The sequence below is a fragment of the Euprymna scolopes genome, chromosome 40 (genome assembly GCF_053919585.1).
Source record: "Euprymna scolopes isolate OS-2025 chromosome 40, ASM5391958v1, whole genome shotgun sequence".
NCBI lineage: Eukaryota > Metazoa > Mollusca > Cephalopoda > Sepiida > Sepiolidae > Euprymna > Euprymna scolopes.
In genome coordinates this window covers 45,797,573-45,824,619 of record NC_136521.1, presented here as the reverse complement: position 1 = coordinate 45,824,619, position 27,047 = coordinate 45,797,573, and the positions used below count along the sequence as shown (strand labels likewise).

The window sequence follows — 27,047 nt, the reverse complement described above, 5'->3', positions numbered from 1 at the left end:
TCAAAATGTGTAGCGTATCAGTTGTCTCATAGGCCATCATCAGTGATCGCTCACTGACAGTAACCTGTGGTGTTCCCTGGAGACCAAGTGACAACATTCCCAGATTTCCAGTGTTCTCCACCTCTTGACCACTTGTGCAGATGATTGCATGTTATCGCAACAGCCATTATCACTGATTTCTTGTTGGCATCCGCCATTGGTGTTTCCTGGGGTTTGGGTGACAAAATGCCTCCCGAAGGTACCAGATTTGAACTGCACACTTCCTGTGGAGATTTGGTTAGTACTCTTCCACCTCAGTCTTTCCATCCTCCCTGACCCTTCACAACTAGCTGGTGTGGCACCAGTTGATGTCATCTACATCAGTTTTTTATTATTATTACTATTATTATTATGATAATAATAAGGGTGCTTGTGCAGTGTATGCACGTGTATTTTAAATATTATTTTCAAGTTAAATTAAATTTTGGATTTGTATTACTGTACACATAGATTTTCTACCTAACTGGATCTGTTTTTAGGGGTTTGTATTATTATACACATAGATTCAAAAAAGTGATCAAAAATCAAATATATACCAAATAAATGTTATCAAAGGCAAGATAAGTTACTCTTCTACCTATCTGGAAAGGTTTTTAGTGGTTTTACTCACTTTAAAACGTGTAATCACTTCGAAAATCATACAATGTTTATCGATATATTTTAAAAAGAAAAATGTCGGCATGTTTGGTAGAAAAGTAACTTATCTTGCCTTTGATGATATTTGTTTTTGACAACTTTTTCGAATGTATGTGTATAGTAAAACAAGCTCGTCATGTAAATTATTTACAGTTAAAATGTTATAAAAAACAAAAATTAAAGTTTTAAACATATTTCAAAGAAATAAATTACGCCCGGTGCTAAAATATTGAAAATTCACCAATCATAAAAAAAAAAAAAAACTGCTGTGAAAAATGCTAACTTTAAAATATTTGGAAATACTCAGTGAAAAGTTTTATTTATTATTAAAAGAATGGACTGAAAAATATTATATAAAAATTGTTTGTTTTGCAGTAGAAAAAAATAAATGAAATATTCGACCTTTCTCTGATAAAAATAAAAGTTCAAACATGAGTTCACTTACGATATTTTGATTAAAATTATCCTAAATGTGCAATTATTATCCGAATGGAGAATTGTTCTTTCTCTTTAGATCATACATGGACAATCGGTAACACATATTGGTAGCCATATTTTCTTATGCCTGTTAGCATGACCACGTGACGTGGTTGAATACCGGAAGCTGTCTATACCTACAACTTAATCAGGAAGTGACGTTATGCTGTCATGTGCATCAACCTTCATCTTACTCTCGATAGCCACGCCTCAACATGCTGCATACACATGGAAAACGCCTGTCTAACTCAAACTACTATCAATAATTTCCCCCAATCTTTATCTGTGTCGAAACCTAAATGTAGATTCCATGAATAAAGCTTCTTTCTTAGAACTGCTCGCCTGTGGAACTCTGTTCCATTTGCCTGCTTTCCAGCTGACTACAATTTGGCAGCCTTCAAGTCCAACGTATACAAATTCTTGATGAGCTATCCCCTTAAGTAATCCAATTTACCAAATTTTCACTACTAACGATTACTACAATATTGTCCCATTGGCTACTGTACACTCATTAACCCTTATCCTCGAGTGGCCTTTGGAACTTGATAAGTGGTAACTCCTATGTAAAAAAAAAAAAAAAATACACATGTTAGATAGACTCCTCACTTGGATGATATTGGTAATGCTCTGGTACTAGTAGTAGTAGTAGTAGTAGTATCGTATGGATTAGACCTATATCATTATGTTATTGTAGTAGTTGTATTGGTATTGTGTGAATGAGTGCTATTGAGTTTTGTTTAATAATGAGTATGCACACAGTTATTTAAAAATATTTTTTAAATATGTAAAAGAAGTTACACCTCCCCTCTCTATCATAATCATATTCGGTTCAACTCCCCTTTTACATGCTAGCATTACGGCTCTTAGAACTTGACTTGCAAACTAACCTATCTCTGGCGAGGTCTTTATTTATCCTTCTATCACTCAAGTCGATTCTTATCACTTATTCCCAGGTTTTCCTTGGGCTTTCCCTATGAACTGAACCTGTTCTGTAAAGGAGGGGAGGGGAGGGGAGGGGGGGTCTACAAACCAAAATACTCCTCCATTGTTTCACTGCGACAGCTATTAACTCAAGAATTCTGATCCATTCTTTCAACGTGGCCATAACAACAAAGTTTACTGTCTTGCACACATCTCTTTATACTGTCCAGATTTTATCTTCCTCTGAGGTCATCAGAACTAAGCCCGTCTTTAAGATACATCCAAGGATGGAATACTGCTGCCATATCTGGGCGGGAGCTGCTAAAAACAGCCTATCCTGCCTTGTCAGAGTACAAAATAGACTTTGTGGCTTAGTGGAGGATGCCTTTTTCTCTACCCTGCAACCTTTCTCCTACAGAAGAGACGTTGCGAGCCTATCCTTGTTTTATCGTTATTTCCATGGCAGGTGCTCGTCTGAACTCCAATCTCTGGTCCCCCCTCGCCAATCTTTCACGAAAAACACCCGTCTAGCTGAATCCACTGTGAAAAATTTCCCCCACTCTTTATCTGTGCCTAAATCAAAACGTGGATTCCATGAACAAAGCTTCTTTCTTAGAACTGCACGCCTATGGAACTCTGTTCCGTCTGCCTGCTTCCCACCTGACTACAAGTTGGATGTCTTCAAGTCCAACGTTAACAAATTCCTAATGAACCGCCCCCCCCCTTAAGTAAACACTTCATCAAATCTCCACACTAACGTACTGTACTTGCAATAACCCTTATCCTTGAGTGGCTTCCGGGCCTTGATAAGTGGTGACCACCGTGTAAAAAAATTAAAAAAAAAAAAAAAAGACTCACATTGCACATCCATCTTAAGATTTTCATATTTTTTCTCCATCCAACGCGTGTCCTTAATCAACGTATCATTCCCATACCTCACCACGCTGCATACACATGCCTGATAGACTCTTCCTTTGAACGATATTGGTAATGCTCTGCTATTAATAGTAGTAGTAGTAGTAGTATTGTATGGGTTAGACCTCTATACTGCTATTTTTTAGCTAGTCTGAAATTATCTTCAGATAGATGGGTTGTCGCATAGCCTCCATACAATCAGCTAACTGGACAGTGTAGGATCAGGTGGTCTGTGTCCTGAGGAGGGGGGGGGTCCTTGCATTTTAGACAGAAGTCTATTTGTTTCCATCTGTGTTGTTTACTGCAGTCCTGCAGTGTCTTGTTCTGATCCGGTTTGCGGCTACCCACTGCTCCCTACTATTTCTAGCAAAACATGGGAAGCACAAAGTTGAGTCTTCAAGAATGTCTTCTCCTTTGGGAGTACTGTTTCTCCATTCCTCCTTCCATGCCTCAACTGGGTCAACATTTTGGAAGTTGTAGAATGGTAAGGGTTTTCAAAATTTGAGTCTGGAGGTGTCTGGAACATCTTTTAAAATTTGTTGGATTGGTAAATTCTTGGTGTTCTTGATATTTTGAATCCATTTTTGAGTTGCCTCTTCCCTCCTTATGTGGGGTGGTGTGATTGAGCTTGCTACTGCTAGCCATTGTGCTGGGGTTGACTTCAGACATCCTGGGGTAATACGCATGGAAATAATGGCACAAAGCAAGAATAATTTGGTGACGGAAAATTAGGATCATTCACACACGAAGGATCAACACTTTGTAGTAGTATGCAGGCTTTAAAACTAAGAGTGAACCACCAGGTGATGAGACGGAATTTAGATACTTTCTAAATTGCCTTCTGACCAATTCTTCTACACTGCCACAACGAGAATGCAAATGGTCTGCTGGTTAGTAATGACAAAAATCCCTAAACTTATTCCATTTTATTCTTAATTCTTGGAATCAAGCTAACACATGCTTCAACAGTATCATAAAAAAAATACAATTTCTCAACAACCTTAATATCTTCACCATTCAAATATATTTAATCCGCATCTGAATTCTCATCCTTATATTATTTTAAACTAGCGGGGGTACCCGGCGTTGCCCGAGTGTTTGTTTCCGGGACGGGGGGGGGAGAGTTTTAAAAAAGATTATGGTAGGTAAGTAGGAAGGATCAAACCCGGAGTCATGAGTAAAAGTAGGAAAATAAAGTGTGAAAAAAAAAAAAAAAAAAACCATCTGCAACGTTAACAGTTCGGCCACCAAGAAAAGTCCATTCCAGTTGTTTAAAACGACTACGGTAGGTCGGCGCGAACGTGAAAATATAATGTGAATTGTCCAGCACGCTAACCACTACGCCACAGAGCACTGCAGCTTAGTTTAGTGATTTTAAATAACTTCACATGAAAGAACTACGAAGCCAAACCGGTGTTCTCTTCTCAACTGTTCCTTGTGAACGATCCCCAAACGGTGTTAAGTGGTGGCAGGGGGAGGAGGAATTTATTAGAGAGAAAATATTTTACCACTTCCATTGATCTTAACCGATTTTGGCCGTGACTTCTCAGCAGAAAAAGTATAGAAATCTAAGATTATCAAGGAATTTGAGAAATAATAAGCCTATAACACACCTCAGATATTGTTCTGCCGTTTGTGCATATTATATTTGCATGAAATATCTTGATTTTTAATCCTATTAATGTCAAAATCAGACGGGAAAAAATGAGTTCATTTTATTTATATAGAGATTAATATTAAATTAATATTAAAATTAATTAAATTAATATTAAAAGGAAACCATCGTCATGTTGTGTTTAATGTTCGTTTTACATGCTGGCATGTGTTGGACAGCTTTAAAAAAAACTGTCTTCAAAACTAACCTACCTCTAGCCAGGTTTTTATTTTTTCCTCTTTTCCTCACACCCATCCTCACATGTTCTCTTAACCATTTCCCTGTGAATCTCTGGTGCTACCAGATCAGGCTGTCTGAAGATATTGGCTTCCTGAAACGAAATGATGCTTTTTGTTTTTATACTTCCTTTTGCAAAACTTAATCATGTTCTGCAAAATCAAAAACAAAAACAACAACCCACCTTCTCCCCCACCTTCTCCCCCACCTTTCCTTCTTCCCATTTGCCCTTTCTCTTTCTATTTACCCAACTTCCTGACCAGTTTCCTAACCTAAAATATACCAAACATTAATACTATAACCCTTTTCCCTCTCCCATTGCAAAACTCATTCATGTTCTGCAGGGCAGGAAACAAAAACAATAAAATCCATTATAAAACAACCAAACCAAACACTACAAACTAGTGATCAAAGATACAAAGAACTTGAAAAATAAAAACTTTCTACAAAATAACCAGATGCAACTTGAATACTATTTCCAAAATAACCAGATTTAGCATTAAATAACTTAAAAAAGGGTTGATATACCGTAAAACAACCAAACCAAACCAAACCTGTGAATCTACTCTGCTACCTCAACTGTTCTACATCTACTAATCCAAGCACTCGTATACTTTTTCAATGTGACCAAACCAAGCAAGTCTCCTGTTCTTCACACATCTTCATATACTATTGGTCAACAATGATGACGCTATGCTGGTTAGTAATAACAGAAATTCCCTGGATTTACTCCATCCATCCATAGCCTTTGAGCCCTTGGAGGGGCATAGGCCATCTACAACTTTTGTAGATGCTTTTGTAGCGAGGAGTTCTTTTTACAGAGTGAGGGTGCCGGTCCCACGCTCAGCCTTCCCAGAAGGTACATACAGCGCCTAGCCTTCCCAAATGGTCACCCATCTGGTACTGGCCAGGCTCAACATTGCTTAACTTCGGTGATCTGGCGAGAACCGGCGTGTCAATATGATTGTGTCGTACTGGATTTACTCCATCCATTCTTAATTCTTGCAATCACACTAACATCTCAGTAATTTCAATAGCGTCGACATCCAAATCAACTTTCTCCACATCTGAGTTTTAATCCATCTCCATCGTCTTACACTTCTTACTCTTAATCCTTGCAATCAAACTCGTGTTCCGATCGTATCACCACGGTAACAGAACACAACTTTAATAGCTTCATCATTCGCATCCGGATCCATTGTCTTTTACTGCTTGCACACATAAGTGGATAAGTTATCTTTTAAATGATGATGACTATTATGTGAGGTTTGAAAATAACAGTTAAAAGAAAATCATTTTTTTTTTTTACTTTCTGTAAAATAGAAACAAAATTAATTAAATTTTAGAGAATGTAAAAAAAAGATAATTAATTATTAGAGAAAGTAAAAACTTAATTAAATTTTGAAGAAAGTAAAAAAAATTAGTTGAATTTTAGAGAAAGTACAAAAAAATTAAATTTTAGAGAAAATAAAAATAATTAATTTTAGAGAAAATACAATAAAAATTAAATTTTAGAAAAAATAAAAAGAATAATTTAATTTTAGAAAATGAAAAAAAATTAAATTTTGGAAAAAGTATGAAATAAAAATAAATCAAATTTTAGAAAAAGTAAAAAAAATTAATAAAATTTTCGAGAAAGTAAAAGTATATATTAGTTTAATTTTAGAAAAAGTAAAAAAAAATGAAATTTTCGGAGAAAGTAAAAAAAAATATATTAATTTAATTTTAGATAAAATAAAAATTAATATTAGACAAAGTAAAAAAAAATAATTTAATTTTAGACAAAGTAAAAAAAATCAGACAAAGTACAAAAATTAATTTAATTTTAGACAAAAGTAAAAAAGAATTAGACAAATTAAAAAATAAATTAATTACATTTTAGAGAAATAAAAAAAATTTAGAGAAAGTAAAAAAATATAAAATTTACAGAGAGTATAAAAATATATTAATTTAATTTTAGATAAAATAATAAAAATTATTTAATTTTAAAGTAAAAAAATAGTTTAATTTTAGATAAAGTAAAAAAATTAATTTAATTTTAGACATAGTAAAAAATAAATTAATTACATTTTAGAGAAAGTAAAAAAAATATTAAATTTTAGAAAAAGTGAAAAAAATATTAAATTTACAGAAAGTAAAAAAAAATATTAAATTTTAGAAAGTAAAAAAAAATATTAAATTTACTGAAAGTAAAAAAAAATATTAAATTTTAGAAAGTAAAAAAAATATCAAATTTACAGAAAGTAAAAAAAAATATTAAATTTACAGAAAGTAAAAAAAAATATTAAATTTTAGAAAGTAAAAAAAAATATTAAATTTACAGAAAGTAAAAAAAAATATTAAATTTTAGAAAGTAAAAAAAAATATTAAATTTACAGAAAGTAAAAAAAAATATTAAATTTACAGAAAGTAAAAAAAAATATTAAATTTTAGAAAGTAAAAAAAAATATTAAATTTACAGAAAGTAAAAAAAAATATTAAATTTTAGAAAGTAAAAAAAATATCAAATTTACAGAAAGTAAAAAAAAATATTTTAAAAGCAAAAATTTTCTGTATTGTTCGGACTACTATTCTCATTTTGGATGTTATTCTTAAAACGTTTCAGCCAATATAATCTCCAACCTTCTTCAGGTGCATCTTTTTCCGAACTTTGGAATCTATACGAAATTTTGAACTGAACCCTTTATTTAATCCACGAGGGTAGATTGTTCTTGTTCCATCGGCCATGACCAGGTAGAAGTTTTAAGTAAGTAATTTTTATCCTATTTTTAGTTAGTATCGCCTGTAGTAAGTAAGGATTGAACCTTCAACCTCCAGAAGATTGTCACTTAGAACAGATTAAGAGCTTAAACTTTTTTTTTTAAAGAATAATAGTCCAAATAATGCAAAGTATCAGTTTTCGACCATTTTAAAGCTTTATTCTGCATTCTTCAAAAATACCCCACTCCTCCCCCGAAATACCAAGAATTAATACTAAAGAAATAAAACTGAAAGACTCTTGAACATTTTCAACAACAAATAAGAGATTATATAGTCAACTAATGCAGGGTTTCCCAAAGTGAGGCTGAAGGGCTCTGGATGCCCTTTCTAAAAGAGGACCAAATTCCTTATTTGGAAAATTTAAATGGCTTCAGACATTTAATTATTAATTTTTTTTTTACTGGAAAGAGATGATACATAACTACAGGTGTAAAGACTTTAGTGAGACTGAAGGGCTCTGGGAGCCCTTTTTTAAAGAGGACCAAATGCTTTATTTGGAAAAATAAAAATAGCTGCAGACATTTAATTATTAATTTTTTTTTTTACAGGAAAAAGATATGATACATAACTACAGGTGTGAAGCGTTTCAGGATGGTTCATGAAAAAGTAAATAAAAAAATAAATTAAGAAAAAAATGCGACAATTTTTGATTAATAAAAAACAAAAAAAAAATGTTGTACATACGAAAATATAGTAAAATCACAAACAGGAACAACTAATGAACAATAATAAGTTAAAATTTGACATTAATGTTTTTCATATTTCTTGTTAATGCTCTGTGAAAAACCTTTGCTCTGCTTAGGGGCTCCATAGTGTCTTGAAGTTTGGGAGTTTATGAGCTAACGTACTTCCTAACTTCTGACGTACTTGCTATCGGAAGCAATGACAAGGCCAATCAGTTCCTTCACTTTTATTGTTTTTCAGTATTTCTATTGTGACGCGATTTATTGAAATAAAATATAAGAAAAGGACTATTGAAAAGTATGCCATAAAAGTTAACAAAATTATGCAGATAAAAGAAACACAAATTAGTCTTTATTTGCACTTTTGATAACAAATTAAAAAATAAGATTTTATTTTATTTGAAATTTTATAAGAAATATATTTATGCAATTATTTAAATGTTTTCTTTTAATTTTAAAAATAAAAAATTTTTATTCAAATTTATATGATACTAGCCTGGGTGCCTGGCGTTGCCCAGGTGTTTGGAGGTGTAAAAAACAACAAAAAAAAAACTGGTAGACTCCATTAGCAAAGAACAAACCACATGACCAACTTTAATATATAAGGCTGTAAATAAATTTCTTCAGAGGAAAAAAAGATAATAGTACATTTTCTCTGAAGAGAAGAATAGCTTTCTTTGATACTCTGCAGGATAAGTATTTCCTAAAAATTGTTTTTAGAGTCTTCTGTTGAACAATAAATTTCCTTGAAAATTTTGATTTACACTCTGATTTCTTTTCTTTATGATAAGTTCTACTTCATATTATGTTTGTCTTGAGCTTTTCTATTTGGTTACATATTTATATATTAATAATATTTCTATTTGGTTACATATTAATATATTAATAATATTTCTATTTGGTTACATATCAATATATTAATAATATTTCTATTTGGTTACATATTAATATATTAATAATATTTCTATTTGGTTACATATTAATAATATTTCTATTTGGTTACATATTAATATATTAATAATATTTCTATTTGGTTACATATTAATATATTAATAATATTTCTATTTGGTTACATATTAATATATTAATAATATTTCTATTTGGTTACATATTAATAATATTTATATTTGGTTACATATTAATATATTAATAATATTTCTGTTTGGTTACATATTAATATATTAATAATATTTCTATTTGGTTACATATTAATATATTAATAATATTTCTATTTGGTTACATATTAATATATTAATAATATTTCTATTTGGTTACATATTAATATATTAATAATATTTCTATTTGGTTACATATTAATATATTAATAATATTTCTATTTGGTTGCATATTAATATATTAATAATATTTCTATTTGGTTACATATTAATATATTAATAATATTTCTATTTGGTTACATATTAATATATTAATAATATTTCTATTTGGTTACATATTAATATATTAATAATATTTCTATTTGGTTACATATTAATAATATTTATATTTGGTTACATATTAATATATTAATAATATTTCTGTTTGGTTACATATTAATATATTAATAATATTTCTATTTGGTTACATATTAATATATTAATAATATTTCTGTTTGGTTACATATTAATATATTAATAATATTTCTATTTGGTTACATGTTAATATATTAATAATATTTCTATTTGGTTACATATTAATATATTAATGATATTTCTATTTGGTTACATATTAATATATTAATAATATTTCTGTTTGGTTACATATTAATATATTAATAATATTTCTATTTGGTTACATATTAATATATTAATAATATTTCTATTTGGTTGCATATTAATATATTAATAATATTTCTATTTGGTTACATATTAATATATTAATAATATTTCTATTTGGTTACATATTAATATATTAATAATATTTCTATTTGGTTACATATTAATAATATTTATATTTGGTTACATATTAATATATTAATAATATTTCTATTTGGTTACATATTAATATATTAATAATATTTCTGTTTGGTTACATATTAATATATTAATAATATTTCTATTTGGTTGCATATTAATATATTAATAATATTTCTATTTGGTTACATATTAATATATTAATAATATTTCTATTTGGTTACATATTAATATATTAATAATATTTCTGTTTGGTTACATATTAATATATTAATAATATTTCTATTTGGTTGCATATTAATATATTAATAATATTTCTATTTGGTTACATATTAATATATTAATAATATTTCTATTTGGTTGCATATTAATATATTAATAATATTTCTATTTGGTTACATATTAATATATTAATAATATTTCTGTTTGGTTACATATTAATATATTAATAATATTTCTATTGGGTTACATGTTAATATATTAATAATATTTCTACTTGGTTACATATTAATATATTAATGATATTTCTATTTGGTTACATATTAATATATTAATAATATTTCTGTTTGGTAACATATTAATATATTAATAATATTTCTATTTGGTTACATATTAATATATTAATAATATTTCTATTTGGTTGCATATTGATATATTAATAATATTTCTATTTGGTTACATATTAATATATTAATAATATTTCTATTTGGTTACATATTAATATATTAATATTTCTGTTTGGTTACATATTAATATATTAATAATATTTCTATTTGGTTTCATATTAATATATTAATAATATTTCTATTTGGTTACATATTAATATATTAATAATATTTCTATTTGGTTACATATTAATATATTAATAATATTTCTGTTTGGTTACATATTAATATATTAATAATATTTCTGTTTGGTTGCATATTAATATATTAATAATATTTCTGTTTGGTTACATATTAATATATTAATAATATTTCTATTTGGTTACATATTAATATATTAATAATATTTCTATTTGGTTTCATATTAATATATTAATAATATTTCTATTTGGTTACATATTAATATATTAATAATATTTCTGTTTGGTTGCATATTAATATATTAATAATATTTCTGTTTGGTTGCATATTAATATATTAATAATATTTCTATTTGGTTGCATATTAATATATTAATAATATTTCTATTGGGTTACATATTAATATATTAGTAATATTTCTATTTGGTTACATATTAATATATTAATAATAGTAATAATATTTCTGTTTGGTTACATATTAATATATTGATAATAACTAGTGGGATCTGTGGAAATATCGCAGGGGGACTCCTTCATATGTAATATACTGATGTTGGCATTCTGTAGATGTGGAGACGCTCTGATATTCTTGTAGCTTTTTTATTAAAACTGCAAAAGTATTTATCTAAGCTAGCACGGCCACCCGGCAATGCCCAGTCATAAAGTACGCTTAAATATGATATTTTAATTATTGCAGATTGCCTATATATTATTATAGAGTTAATGTGCTATCGATTTTTATATATTATAAAGTTGCGATTTCAAAAATAAAAAATATATATCCATATGACTTGGGTGCATTAGCTTGAATTGAAACCGAAATAAAAACTGTGCTAAAAATATAACTTATATATATTATTAATATAACTATATATATATAACTTGAGTTCCTTCAGCCATAATTAAAACCGAAACCAAAACTTATGAAGAATTCTTGATAAAATTATTTATAAAAAAATAGATGACTTAAGTGCCATCAGCTATAGTCGAAACCAAAACCAAAACTTATGAAGAATTATTGGTAAAATTATTTATGACAAGAAATAAAAGGACATAACAATTAAACGACCCGGATGTAAGCGTGACACACAATAGAACACACACGCTATCGTATTAATATATAGATAATAATAATAATATTTTTATCTGGTTTAATATTTATATTGGTTTAAAGTGAACTTCTATCTTTACACCATCAACGTTCTGATCCCCATCTGGCGTCAATTGAAATGAATGGCTCTCGTCTTGGGGAGGCCTCATGTTTTGATAAGCTTCTGATCTGAAATCGAACATATACATTAAATCTGTTGCCAAGGCTGCTGGAAAAATGGTAGGATCCTTCTATCGATCCAGTAGATATCTACCTGCTGATGCAATACTCTATCTATATAAGAGCCAGGTACGTCCAAGGATGGAGTACTGTTGCCACATTTGGGCAGGAGCTGCTAGAAAGGACTTGTCCTGCCTTGATAGAGTTCAAAATAGACTTTGTAGTCTCCTAGGAGATGTCCTTTTCTCTTCTTTACAACCTCTATCTCACAGAAGAGATGTTCCGAGTTTGTCTCTGCTTTATCGTTATTTTCATGGCAAGTGCTCGACTGAGCTTCAATCTATGGTCCCCCCCCTCGCCAAACTTTCACAAGAAGCACTCATCTAGCTGAAAACACTACCAATAATTCCCCCCCCCCCCACTTTATCTGTGCCTAAACCTAAACGTAGATTCCATGAACAAAGCTTCTTTCTTAGAACTGCACGCCTGTGGAACTGTCTTCCGTTCTCCTGCTTTCCAGCTGACTACAATCTGGTTGTCTTCAAGTCTAACGTAAACAAGTTCTTGATGAGCTGTTCCACTTAAGTTAACAAATTTACCTAATTTCTATTACTAACGATTACTATATTGTCCAATTGACTACTGTACACTCTTTAACCCTTATCCTCAATGAATTTATATATATATATATATATATATATATATATATATAAAAATGACAAATTTATTTCATACAGGTACAAATATATTAACTGTATTCAATAACTAACAATAAACTAAATAAATAAAACATAAAATAAAAAAATAAATAAAAATAAATAATTCGCCCCTACCCATCCTGATCTTGGATATGACCTTAAACTATATCAGATGGCGAGGCCCCTGCTTGTGGGCTTTGGGGAATGTGGAGCCACCCTTTAATTGGCATTTCTCTCAGGTCCACTCTGACCCAGAGTGGTAGTACCTGCTAGGGTCCCAATTATTGGTTAAATAGAAACTGACTTGAAAAAAAAAAATATATATTCTATTAAAAAAATTTTCTTCAAAATCACTGGATTCGGCATTAAATAACCTGAAAAGGGTTGATATGCTGTAAAACAAAAACAACCAACCTACCCATCTTGCACCCACCTTTATCACCAATAAAAATAAAAATAAAAACTAACTATAAATACATCAAGCCTCAAAGAAAAAGAAGACGCCAACAACAACAACAATTGCTCCTGACGATAATCGGTTGAACCGATAAAAAGCCCTTGAGAAGAATATGGCTGAACAACAACTTTTGGGCGCCATTTTATATAACATGCCAGCTAAAATAAAAAAGACCGCTCGGCGAATTGAAAAGATATCCCAAAATATTGGAAAAAAGAATAACTTTCTCGTGTTCAATCTGACGTGCTTGAATAATAAATGACAAAATCTATATTCCAAATTCCAAGTTGTTGACAATCTTACCATTTATTTCTTTAAGTACGTTGAAATGCACAATTCTTGACAGCACCTATTTCGTAGCACAGGATCATTCATGTAATTATTACTATTGTTGTTAAAATTCAAACGTGACGTAACAAATTGAAAAAATAATTGCACTGGTGATAGGAACTGACCAATCAAATTGAGCCACGTTCTGCATGCAACTAATCAGAAACCAGAATTGCTCTATAAAAATATTGAATCTTTTAGCATTCCAACACATAATTTTTTCGTGTCAACACAAGAAAGATTTTTTGCTCTTTACCTGAAAAATTATGAAGTCCAGGACCTGTACAGAACAGCTACCCACTGAAAATTCTTCATCTCCATGACTTGTACAGAATAGCTACCCATCGGAAACTCTTCTGAAATTAAACGTGGCTTTCAAATCAATGCTATTAGGTTCAGAAAGATCCTTTGGAACAGGTAGAGAACTTGATGATGAGTTTTTTTTTCTTCTACGGATAGCGGTAAAGTATGTGACTAGGTGCTATTGATGATGCTTTATGCCAGAATTAGGTCTCCTCGCATCATTTGCTGATCAAGTGAAGACAGATTTAGGCTTCCTAGCCATATTTTTTTTTTTTTTTTTTTTCAGTATGGAAAATCACGTCAGCATTTTGTTTGCCAACCGTTGGTGGACGGATAAAAAGAAAAAGGAAAATAGAAATTAAATATGTATCATTGATATTATTGAATGTATCTTGTTTTTATTTTTATTTTGTTTAGCTCGACGACGATGTGTTATACACTTCTGAATTCTCTTTGTAAATGTTTGGTAAATTATTTTCTGTACAAAAATGTGTATATTTGCAGAATGAGCCGAAAATGAGCAAATAAAATGTTTATATCTATATATACATATATATATATATATATATATATATATATATATATATATATATATATATATAGTAGATTTAGAAAATATATATGGCAATTAAGCTACACAGAAAATTGCCATTATATATTTAAAATTAAGTATTGAGCACTGTCAAAGTAAATACTGGAAATATTTACAAAAAATTTTATCAGTATACTTGGGCAGCATTTTCTCCTTTTATGCATGTTTTTTGAAGAGCAGAGACAACTCTTTGTTTCTCTTACAATCCATTTTTTTTTTATTTTGACGGACTAGTTTCCAAACATTCTTGAATTTAGAGACATACCAATAAAAAAACACTGCCGTTTTAGCTGTCTTACACTGTGATGTGCACCTCCCAATTATGGAAGCCTTGTTAATCCGTATTAAAGAACCAACGATTAACCAGGCTCAATACGAAACGGATGGTACGCTTAAATGCTTTTAAGTATTTTAAACATTATAAACGATTTTAATCGTCTTTCCAATCAGCTCACTATTTCATTTTTTATTTTTTATTATTTTTTATCACTCGCCTGAGGACGATCTATGGAGATCGAAAATGTTTGCGAATACACCAAATTTCTTTTTAACAGAACGTTCGGAAACTAGTCTGTCAACAAGAAAAAAATGGATTGTAAGAGAAACAAGCAAGAGTTGTCTCTCTCTTCAATGAAATGTGCATAAAAAATTTTTATGTAGATACATAATAATATAGGTACTTGTACAGTTTAGTCAAGACATTAAAAAATGAAAATATCGAAAAAAAAGTTTAAATTGTATGTATCCGTTATGGAACGAAGTTCTCTGAAAAAAAATTTCACTTAATTTCATCAAGTAGTTTTTTTTTTTTTTTTTACAGCGAAAAAGCAATTTATGATACCGAGCAAAATGTTCGATTTTTAGAAAGAAAAGCTAGTATTAAAGATGGGAAGGGGTGTCAGCGCTTTAACTGGAGTTATCTCCCTTTGTCATTTCTAAAATTCAAACCAATTTCTTTTTTTAATCCAAGATGGCCGCCTTCAATGCGCTCTCATAAAAACGTGTTTTTCCGTTGTAAAAAAAAAAAAAAAAAACTTGATGAAATTAAGTGAAATTTTTTTTCGGAGAACTTCGTTTTATAACGGATACATACAATTAAAAATTTTTTTGATATTTTCATTTTTTAATGTCTTGACTAAACTGTACAAGTACCATAATATATATATAGTCTTGGAAGTTTTTAACCTTTAAAACTATACAAAAAAAAATTATTTTTTATCATTCATTAGGAAACTACTTAGTCAGTAAGTCATTCAATCACCTGCAATTGCATCAACTTGCTCTCTCAAATTCACTATAATACCAACGTAATTTTCGAACATGTTTGGTAAGATTTTTTTTTTTTTTTTTTTTTACAAAATGGCAGTTATCACAGTCACTCTTTGGATATTCATAAAATTTGATTTTCTTATTTTAAAAATATAACTACTTGATCAATTTAAATGATTTTTGGAATATGATATTTTTATTTTGTCACAGATATTTCTTTATTTTTGTTTTTTAATATAGAGCGATTTCTTGACAAGAACCAAGAACTTTTTATGCCAGAAGGAACAAACCTATACACACTTCTTGCATAATTTTTTTTTTAGAAGATTCACATTTAAAAACGATTTAATTTTGCCAAATGTACATTAATTGACTTCTTATACATAGTTTTTAGGGATCTCCTTTGTTATCGGAACGAAATTTGGAAATTAAAATATTGAATATCAAGTGAAACTAATAGTATCTATTGAATTGCCATGTCACAGTAATAAACATATCCAAAAATTATAAAAAACTATAGGGTAGAAAATTAATTATTAATGAAAATAGTTTTTGAAGACAATTTAGCGAAAATTGAGTTTTGCATAAAGAAAGAAAGCGGAGAGTTCTAATTATAACAAAAGGGAAGTAATTATTTTCTGAAAACTGAAAATCTTTGGCCAATTTAGCAAAATTTAATTTTTGCTGATTGTCTTCGAAAATCTTTTTCATTAACAATTTTCTACTTTATCGTTTTTCGTAATTTTTGGATATTTTCATTACTGTGACATGACAATTCAGTAGTACAGTTGGTTTCACTTGAAATTTGTTTGATCACAATGGAAATGTCTGATTTTCTCATTTGTTTTTATTCCTTGCCCGTTTAGGGAGAAAATGCCTTGGATATAGCGATGTCTGTGAGGAACGGTTCGATTATTCGATGGTTGCGTAATGCTCGTGCTGAACAGGGAATTGGTCATAAACATTGCTTACAATCTCTGACAGCCAAAAAGGTAAGATGGGGACGAAATTTTTTTTACTTAGGTAAACTTGATAAGTACAAAATTGTAAAAATTAGGTAAACTTGATATGTACAAAAAAAATTTTTTTATTTCGTAAACTTGATGGGTACAAAATTTTTTTAATTAGGTAAACTTGATGGGTACAAAAAATTTTTAATTAGGTAAACTTGATGGGTACAAAATTTTTTTAATTAGGTAAACTTGATGGGTACAAAATTTTTTTAATTAGGTAAACTTGATGGGTACAAAAAATTTTTAATTAGGTATACTTGATGGGTACAAAATTTTTTTTAATTTGGTAAACTTGATGGGTACAAAATCTTTTTAATTAGGTAAACTTGATGGGTACAAAAATTTTTTTAATTTGGTAAACTTGATGGGTACAAAATTTTTTTAATTAGGTAAACTTGATGGGTACAAAATTTTTTTAAATTAGGTAAACTTGATGGGTACAAAATTTTTTTAAATTAGGTAAACTTGATGGGTACAAAATTTTTTTTAATTAGGTAAACTTGATGGGTACAAAATTTTTTTAATTAGGTATACTTGATGGGTACAAAATTTTTTTTAATTTGGTAAACTTGATGGGTACAAAATTTTTTTAATTAGGTAAACTTGATGGGTACAAAATTTTTTTAATTAGGTAAACTTGATGGGTACAAAATTTTTTTAATTAGGTAAACTTGATGGGTACAAAATTTTTTTAATTAGGTAAACTTGATGGGTACAAAATTCTTTTTAATTTGGTAAACTTGATGAGTACAAAATTTTAAAATTAGGTAACCTTTATGGGTACAGATTTTTTTCCACTTAGGTAAACTTGATGTGTACAAAATATTTAAAATTTGTTCATCAATTACCTTGATGAGTATGATTTTCTTTTTTTAAATAAGGTAACCTTTATGGATACAAAAATATTTTTAAATTAGGTAAACTTAATGGGTACAAAATTTTTTAAACTAAGTAACTTTAATGAGTACAAACTTTTTATACTTATGAGGTGCCTTCAATAACTTCTTTTGTATGGGTACTTATATTGAATTATCTATAAATATAAAAGTGAAAATATATGTATGTATGTGTGTTCGCTTTTTCTGTGTGCCTACAAAAGGCTTCTTTCAGAGAAGCGGTTGCTCGCTTCACAACTTTTTAAAACTTTTTATATCACATATAAATCATAATATTTCACAGTTAACAACAAAGCTCGCCTGTCTATTTAATTTGCTCGATTTCGGGAAGATGAATATTCAACATTTGTCACTCGCCGCATGTGGGTTAGTCTTTTTCTTATAACATCTTGGGAAAATAAAAATCCCGCAGTCAAACTTGACCTCATTAACTCATTAAAACGGGCACCTGCCAAATCCAAGTAATTAAATAAATTCAAATGTGTTTCCGTTAGCATCTCGCGGTGGGACAATCGTTAACGTTGCACATTTTTTTTTTCACACTTTAATTTACAACTTTGCTTCAACGGTTGGGGTTCCATCCTCATACTGACTTTTTTTTTTTTTTTGACCCTTGTTACAGCCTCTTTCATCTCCTCAATTGTCTCATAACGACAGCCTCTAAGGTTTCTTTTAGCTCAGGGAATAGTCAAAAGTCACAAGAGGCAAGGTCTGGACAATAAAGGAGGGTGAGGAACTGTCTCGATGCTCATTTTGGTCAAATAGTCTATAACAAGGATGGAGTTTTTTTCCACATCTTCAGTTCTTCTGTTATTTTTGCTTAAAACCACATATTTAAAAAATTATTTGCTGACTCTATCTTAATGAGCACCAACTCGTTTTATCCAATTTTTGTTTTTTTCAGCAGTTTGGGGTGAAGTGTATATAAAAAAAAAATTAAAGCAAAAAAAAAAAAAGTAACTGATTACAAAAATTGTAATCTTTTATATAAAAATGTCTCCTTATACTATTATTTTGATAATTCAGATTGAGTAATATTTTCACAACATTTCGAATCATGTAACCTCTGACTTTTTTTCTTTCTGTTGAACACAGTAATCTGCACAGAATTCGAACAGAATCTTTTAGATAATCCACAAAGATAGCATGCTCTCGTTCCGTCAGCCATGATTGATTAGAAGTCCTAAATAATTCACAGCTTTATTTTAAGATCTGTCTGCATTGAGGATTGAACCTCAAGAAGAGTGTAACTTTACAACTGAATTTTACTAAGTACTTTATGCACTATGCCACGGATTCTTGCAGACACTCAAACTACTATCGCAAATTACTTAGGACTTCTATGGCTGATGGAACAAGAACATGCACCATCTTCATGGATTAAATAAAGTGTTCCGTTCAAAATTCTGTGCAGATTCTAGAGTTCGGCATTATTAATCCGGGGTTCAACAAGTATATACCTGAAGAAGCTTGGAAGTTACATTGATCGAAACGTTGTGAAAATAACATTCAAGGTGAGAACAGTAATCTGAAGAATCCAGATAATATGAATAAATATTCCTCATCTGAAAAGTGCAGAAACATAGTTATCTTCTGCACCTGAAGATGGTCGGAGGTTACATTGGTTGAAACGTTGTGAAGAAAAAAAAAACAAAAAAAAACAAAAAAACAACTAAGATGAGAATCATAATCCAAATAATATAAAAAATAATTATAAATCCTCATCTCAAAAATATACATTCATCATATCAAAAAAACGGATGAACCCAGATTTATTAATAAAACAATTTTTAAAAAGATTTGGCCCTATTTGCATTTTAAATTTCTAACGGCTGTGTTCGTTGAGAAAGCAAATAAACCAAACATTTTTTCACTATTCACCAATAACATCCAGTGTGAATGCACCTGAAGATGGTCAGAGTTTACATCAGCTGAAATGTTGTGGAAAAAAAAAAAAAACAACCAAGATGAGACTAATAGTCCAAATAATACAAAAAGTAATAGTGTTCGACTGAGCTTCAATCTATGGTCCCCCCTCGCCAAACTTTCACAAGAAACACTCGTCTAGCTGAAAACACTATCAATAATTCCCCCCACTCTTTATCTGTGCCTAAACCTAAATGTAGATTCCATGATCAAAGCTTCTTTCTTAGAACTGCACGCCTGTGGAATTGTCTTCCGTTTTCCTGCTTTCCAGCTGACTACAATATAGTTGTCTTCAAGTCTAATGTAAACAAGTTCTTGATGAGCCGTTCCATATAAGTTATCAAATTTACCGAATTTTCATTACTAATGATTACTATATTTTCCAATTTCTACTGTACACTCTTTAACCCTTATCCTTGAGTGGCCTCTTGGCCTTGATAATGTGGTGATGCCTGTGTAAAAAAAAAGAAAAAAAAAAGAAAGTTATCTTCTTTTTGTTATGTATGGGCTTTTCTAAATAATTCTTCTTTTTATTTTTTTTTCAGTCCGTGCGTAACGCCGTGATGAGCGTTTTTCCATTTGTGGCTCTCTTTGTGCTGGGGTTCATACCAGAACTTTCTTTCATGTGGTACTACAAGTTACTTCTCTATGTACTCACGGCAGGAATTGCCAAACTCACCATAGAGTAAGGAATCATCAACGGAACATTTTTATTATCTTTCACTGTTTTGTAAAGCTGATATCTCTCATTTCTTTGGTTCCTTTTTTATGTTCTTTCTTTTTTTTTTTTAACTTTTCTTTTTTTTTTTAACTTTTCTTTTTTTTTTTAACTTTTTTTTTTACTCTTTTTTTATTTATTTATTTATTTTTTTAATTTTTTCTTTTTTACTCTTTTTTTTATTTATTTATTTTTTTTTGGGTACTTCTGCACTTTAGTGCCCGTTTTTCTGTGAGTCTTGCTTGGTAACCCCGGGCAAACAACGGAAACCGCTGGATTATAACGAGTGAACGGAAGTCAATAATAAAAACAAACAAAAAAAAAAGAAAACAAAACAAAAAAAAAACTACCGTAATAATTTCATAAATGTTATTGTTTTTTGGGTTTTTTTTTAAAATTTTTGTTATGGCAACTGTGTTTTTTTTTTTTTGCTTTGTTTTTGTTTTTTGTTTTTTTGAGGAGGGGGTATTAAAAGTTTTGTTTCTTTGAATTAGTGAACATACCTGAAATGATAATAAGTGACAATGGCCCTCAATTTATATCTAAAGATTTCCTGGAGTTTGCAAAAATCTATGGTTTTATTCACCTTACCAGCAGTCCACACCATCCTCAAGGCAATGGCGAAGCAGAACGTGCTGTTCAGACAGTCAAAAATCTTTTTAAAAAGTCAAAGGATCCTTACATTGCTTTACTTAATTACCGTACTACTCCACTACAGCATGGCCAAAGCCCTGCAGAATTGTTGATGAATAGGAAACTCAGGACTCGCATTCCAGCACTTCCTCATCAAAATGAAAATTATCAACAAAGTGTCGAAAAATTCAAAGAAGCAGACGCTCGGGTCAAAATGAAACAGAAGTTGTATTTTGATAAAAGTCATAGAACTAGAGAACAAACCCCTGTTTCCCAAGGACAGGCAGTTTGGGTGAAAACACCCAAAACGAGCCCAGCCAAAGTGGTAGATACTGTTACTCCAAGATCAGTCCTGGTTGAAACGGACTCAGGATTGTTTCGTAGAAACAGAAACCATCTTCGAAAAAGAAATGAGCACATCGATTTTCCTCAAATAGCTGCACCGACAGAATTATCTGTCTTACCAAATGCATCCAGAGACATTCCTGAGTGCAGCTACAATAATTTAATGGGACAAACTAACCAAACAGATGTGCAGTCAACTGTACATGAGGATATCCAATCCTTTAACTCAGAAAGTCCCAAAGTAAAATATACAAAGAGTGATAGAAAAATTCAACCACCAGAGAAACTTTCACTATGAATTTGGGACCTGAAAGGGGGATGTGGAATAATCGGAATTATCTCCCTTGGACTGTTAACCCTCTTTCCTCTTAATTGAACTCTTTTGGAATGGGAGACAAAGAAATGTAATGTAATCGAGGCCCACGCGGGCTGGAAGAGGAGTCAATAAATCCTGTCGTATTTCATGTTTCTCTTTTTGTTCTGTTCTTATATTAAACCCTTCAAAACATTACAATTTTGGTATTTTTTATGATCTGCCCCAGCATAGTATAAACACCCCCAATCTCCCCATGTTAAGAACGGCTTTTGGAGTTGGGGGTGTTTATTCCGAAAGCTGTTCTTAACATGAGGAGGTTAGAGGGTGTTTAAACCAAAAGCCGTATTTTAACCTGAGGAGGTTGGGGGCGTTTATATTACACAGGGCCAGGTCATAAAAAAAATATGGTTATTTTCCTTCTTTGTCACAAGGCTTGTTGCAATGATACTCTTTCCTTTTTTTTTTTCTTCCAATTGTTACCGTCTGCTAGTTTGTGTCTCTTTTTGCTAACTCAGTGTAATCCGGTGGTTTCTGTCATTCGCTGGGCGTTGCGAAGTGAGATTCACAGAAAAATGAGCACTAAAGTGCAGAAGTACTTTTTTTTCTTTGGGTTTTCCATTTTCTATATTTCTTTTTTTTTTTTTTTTTGTAAAAATGATTTCTACCTACTTCCAACCACATGTCACATTCTTGAAATTTACAGAAAAATTTATTATGACTGAAATTGGAAAAAAAAGGAAACAGTTTTTCGAATAACTTGGAAACATGGTTAGGTGCTTCTTAAGATAGTCTACAGATTGATTTTTTTTTTTTAAATATGTGGTTTTAGGCAAACACAGTACTTACTTGTTATATCAAAAATAAAATAATAATATATCCAAAAAATTATGAAAATTCATTGAGTAGAAAATTATTTATAGTTTGAAGTAATTTTCATGGAAAAGTGGCGGAAATTGAATTTCCCTAGACATGATCACCTTCAAGATCGTGAATACAGGGGACGTATTTATCTCCCTTTTTTTCAAATAATTTTTTTTTTTTTTTTTGCTAAAAACACAGTTGCAGTTGTTCTACTCAACTTTTCGTAATTTTGGGATATATTACTATTTTCGACATGACAAGTAAGTATTGTTGTTTTTGCTCAAAGCAACATTAAAAAATCGATCTGTTGACTCTATTTTAGCAAGCACCTATTATTATTATTATTATTGTTGTTGTTATTTGGGTACTTGTACAGTTTAGTCAAGACATTAAAAAAATGAAAATATCAAAAAAAAAAAAAAATGGTTATATTGTACGTATCTGTTTTGGACTGAAGATCTTCGAGAAAAAAAAATTTCATTTAATTTGATCGAGTAGTTTTTATTTTACAGCAGAAAAACACGTTTTTATGAGAGCGCGTTGAAGTCAGCCATTACGAAATTTGTTGAACACGCCAAAGGGAGATAACTCCAGTTAAAGCACCGACACTCCCTCCCCATCTTTATTACGAGCTTTTCTTCCTAAAAATCGAACCTTTTGCTTGGTATCATAAATTGTTTTTTCGCTGTAAAATAAAAACTACTTGATGAAATTAAGTGAAATTTTTTTTTTCAGAGAACTTCATTCCATAACAGGTACGTACAATATAACTTTTTTTCAATATTTTCATTTTTTGATGTCTTGACTAAACTGTATAAGCACCGTTATTTGTACTACCTAGGAGCTAGGATATGCTGAGTGCTGGAAGTGAATACAAACTGAATTCAACCATCAGAGTCACAACAACTTGGGGAAAGTTCAGAGAACTACTCCCAATCCTAACATTCCCAAGTTATCCCAATTATTACCAGGAATAAGGTTTATGATAGCTTCATAAAAGACATGATGGTGTATGATAGTAAGTGTTGGGCAGTCACCTATGACTCACTTGTCCGACTCCTGACAATGATTAGGTGGATATGCAACATAAAGCCAGGTGAAAAATTGGACACCTTAAAACTTTATGTCCTAATAATGTAATATTTGTTCCGTATAACATGGAGGGGGGGGGGATACATATTATGTATGTGTGTCTAAAATGTTCTTCCAATGAATGTGTGCATACAGAGTGTATATACGTTTGTATGTATGTGCCACTGTCATCTATATGACGTGTATTTTTTTTTTTTTATCGTTCGTTGAATTGATACGTGTACAACACTTACCAGTGTTGATATATTAACAAATACAGTTTAATAATGAATTATGAAGCCTTATCTCAAAGGATTAAAACAATAAAAATAATGTGGAATCTCATTTGGCAAAAAGTACATGCAAGTGCAATCAAAACAAAAAAAAAAAAAAAAAAAACTAAACCTAACAAAAAGACCCAAATAAGTTGGATTGTTAATTCATTGAAACAACTGTCATCGAATAAAATGTTTAAGGGCATGGCTACAGTGATAATGGCGTCACATAATAACAATTCGAAATTGATATCAAAAGTTGGTTGGCAATTTGATGTTGTATACTGGGGGAGTATATATTATGTACGTGTGTCTAAACTCATGCATTGTTTAGTGATATAAAATGTTCTAATGAATTTGTGTATACAGTGTATATACGTTTGTATATACGTGTTACGTGTAACAAAAACATATAACATTTACAACAAAAAGGGACAAATAACACTTCTCTAGGGTTGTAACATCGGGCCAATCGGAGAAACATACCTGGTTCGTCTTTGATCTTGTTTGACGGATCCTCGGAAAAGCTGCAAAGATGATTCATCCCAATGAATTAAAAAATCTCTGGTTGTTTTTTCAGCAACTTTATTTACCGATGTTTCCCCATTGGAAAGCTGCCACACTGTTTCTAGACTAATGCATTCTGATCTTCTCTACTGGGAGCCATCACTGTCTGTGGTCTGTCTTTCTCCCTTTCCTGACTCCGTCTGTTCTCTTTCACTTCCGATTCTTGACTAAAAAAATCATACATGTTTTTTTTCAAGCTCTACTTAAAGTCCACCTCACTTTAAGTGACCGTTACACAAGACTATGTTGGATTCTAGAAGTCAACCCACTTTTAAATTATTGTTTGTGTTCTAACGTTCTTTTCTATTAAAACATGTTAACATAAATAATTTTCTCTGTAAATATTTATTTAGCTATGATGACATTCTATTGTTACAAATATTAAAACAATCATAATCATCGTCGACTAGCAATACCTTTGGCATTGCCCTGTTAATATCTAACTATAAAGTCTGGATCTAGTATGAGCTGCTTACCATGTATTCCGTTGTATCTTTTTTGTGCATACATAAAGCTTCTATTCATTCAGGGAAGACACAAGGAGACATTTGCTGAGAGTTAAAGATTTAAGGAGAGTACAAAGTGGATCTTGGGATTAACTTCGGCAGCCACGTAACTCTCATTTCTCTTATTTTGTTCTTTAGTCCTTGTATTCCATGAGCAATGTTTCTGACAAAGGGGGAAGAATTGCTGTTTTTTGGGTCAGAATTTATTCCATCTAACATTTACCATTGGTAAGTTTTTGACCTTTAAGTAGTATTTTTTTTTTTTTTTTTTTAGCTCCATAAATCAAGTGACTTCATGTCTTGTCTGAAGCAATTTCCATGAACAAAAAAAGGGCAAACCAATTTTGTTGATTCGGACATGTTGAAAGAAGCAAGAGCTATATCAGCACTTGCAGAGACCGAGGACAGTAAAATGAAAGCCGGGTACCCTAAGAAGACATGGAAAGAAACTGTACAGCAAGACCATAAACATTGGCAAATGAACACGGTTAATCCTTACATTTTTAATAACTGAAGACTTAGCATAAGGACAGCCAGACCTAAAATCTTTTATTGAAAGAAACATAGACGATAAACGTGAATAGTGAGAGTGAGCGAGTTACAGCTACTAAATTGATGATAAAGATATGCAACAGAGAGTAAGATAGTTTTGAGTAACTGGTGTAGTATCTGTTTTGATGCTACACTTCATTTTTATCCTCAGTGAAGAAGAAATCCTTCTTGACAGAGATATTTTTTTTTTTTTTTTTTTCAATGCAAGAGTTCCTCTTTTTAGGGGAACTCTATTTTTCCATATAATACGACACAATCAAATTGATACACCGGTTCTCGCCAGATCACCGAAGTTAAGCAACATTGAGCCTGACCAGTACCAGATGGGTGACCATTTAGGAAGGTGAGGTGCTGTATGTACAGCAGAGTAAAATACCAGGTTGAGAAACTCGCGCAGTCTATCCTTCTCTCAAGAGTAGATGGGATGATTCTTTTAAGCCATGGTAAGCAACCCATCTAGTGATGGCGTCACGATAAAAAAATACCCTTGATAACTCTGGCGAATCATCAAGTATTCAGCTACCGACAAGATTTGAATTACACTACAAACTTGTGTAGTGAGTTCAATCTCGGCTGTGGCCACGCTGGTTGGTTGTAGTGTTTTCTCCGCATTAACCATGAACCTTGTTTTTAACTCTACCCTTGCAAGGAGGTAGATAAATAGAAACTTTATAAAGGTAGATATAGTGGGATTGCAGAAAAGATAACGAATGTTCTGTTTAACATAGAATAGATCGCCTGGTGTTTATCTCTCTTTGCGGACCCTTTTTACTTATGAGTTTCCTACAGTGCCTCTCCCTGACCCCTTTTAGCTGCTTTCTTTCCAGCGCTAATGGCATAGTTTTCTCTATTTTTAAATACCCAAACATTTTTTTTTTTTTTTTTTTTAGTATTACTGGTATGAATTACTGCCTTTCTTCTCTTTTAGGATTGAATTGAATAATGTATTTTTTTAGTGTTATTTCCTTTGATCTAAACAATCTTTGTTTACCTTCTTGCCACATTTGAAACCTTGTAATTTGGCTGTTACTTGGCATAATTTTTATTTTTTTTCCTTTCTAGCAATATTTTAATGTGCAATATGCTTTCTATTCTGTAAGTTGATTAAGTCTGAGTTTCCTTAAGTTTATAGTAAACTCCTTGTCTCTGCCTCATTTTTGTATTTATGTGTTCCTTTTCAGTTTTACTTTTGTCGATGATATATAGACTTGTGTCTAAAAGATATCATGCCTCAGTCTTGATTGTCAATATGAGTTTATGTTAACTATTGAAGATTTGCACACGTTTCCACAAAATGCACACATACTGGAGACAGTATAGTGAATTTTATTTATGCTTCACATGTATAAAGGAAGCTTTGATTGGAATAATGTTTTAAATATTTTTCCTTGAAAAAAAAAAGTAACGTCCTA

At 30.7% G+C, this 27,047-nt stretch overlaps 1 protein-coding gene across 1 annotated transcript in view; it reads left to right on the top strand.

The window, feature by feature from the left end:
- LOC145265529 (palmitoyltransferase ZDHHC17-like) overlaps positions 1–27,047 on the top strand; it is a 125,817-nt gene that overhangs the window by 79,396 nt on the left and 19,374 nt on the right. The window contains exons 7-8 of the mRNA XM_080121457.1: positions 16,823–16,948; positions 20,337–20,476. Of these exons, the coding sequence (XP_079977583.1) occupies positions 16,823–16,948; positions 20,337–20,476 (266 nt within the window). The remainder of the gene's footprint in view (positions 1–16,822; positions 16,949–20,336; positions 20,477–27,047) is intronic.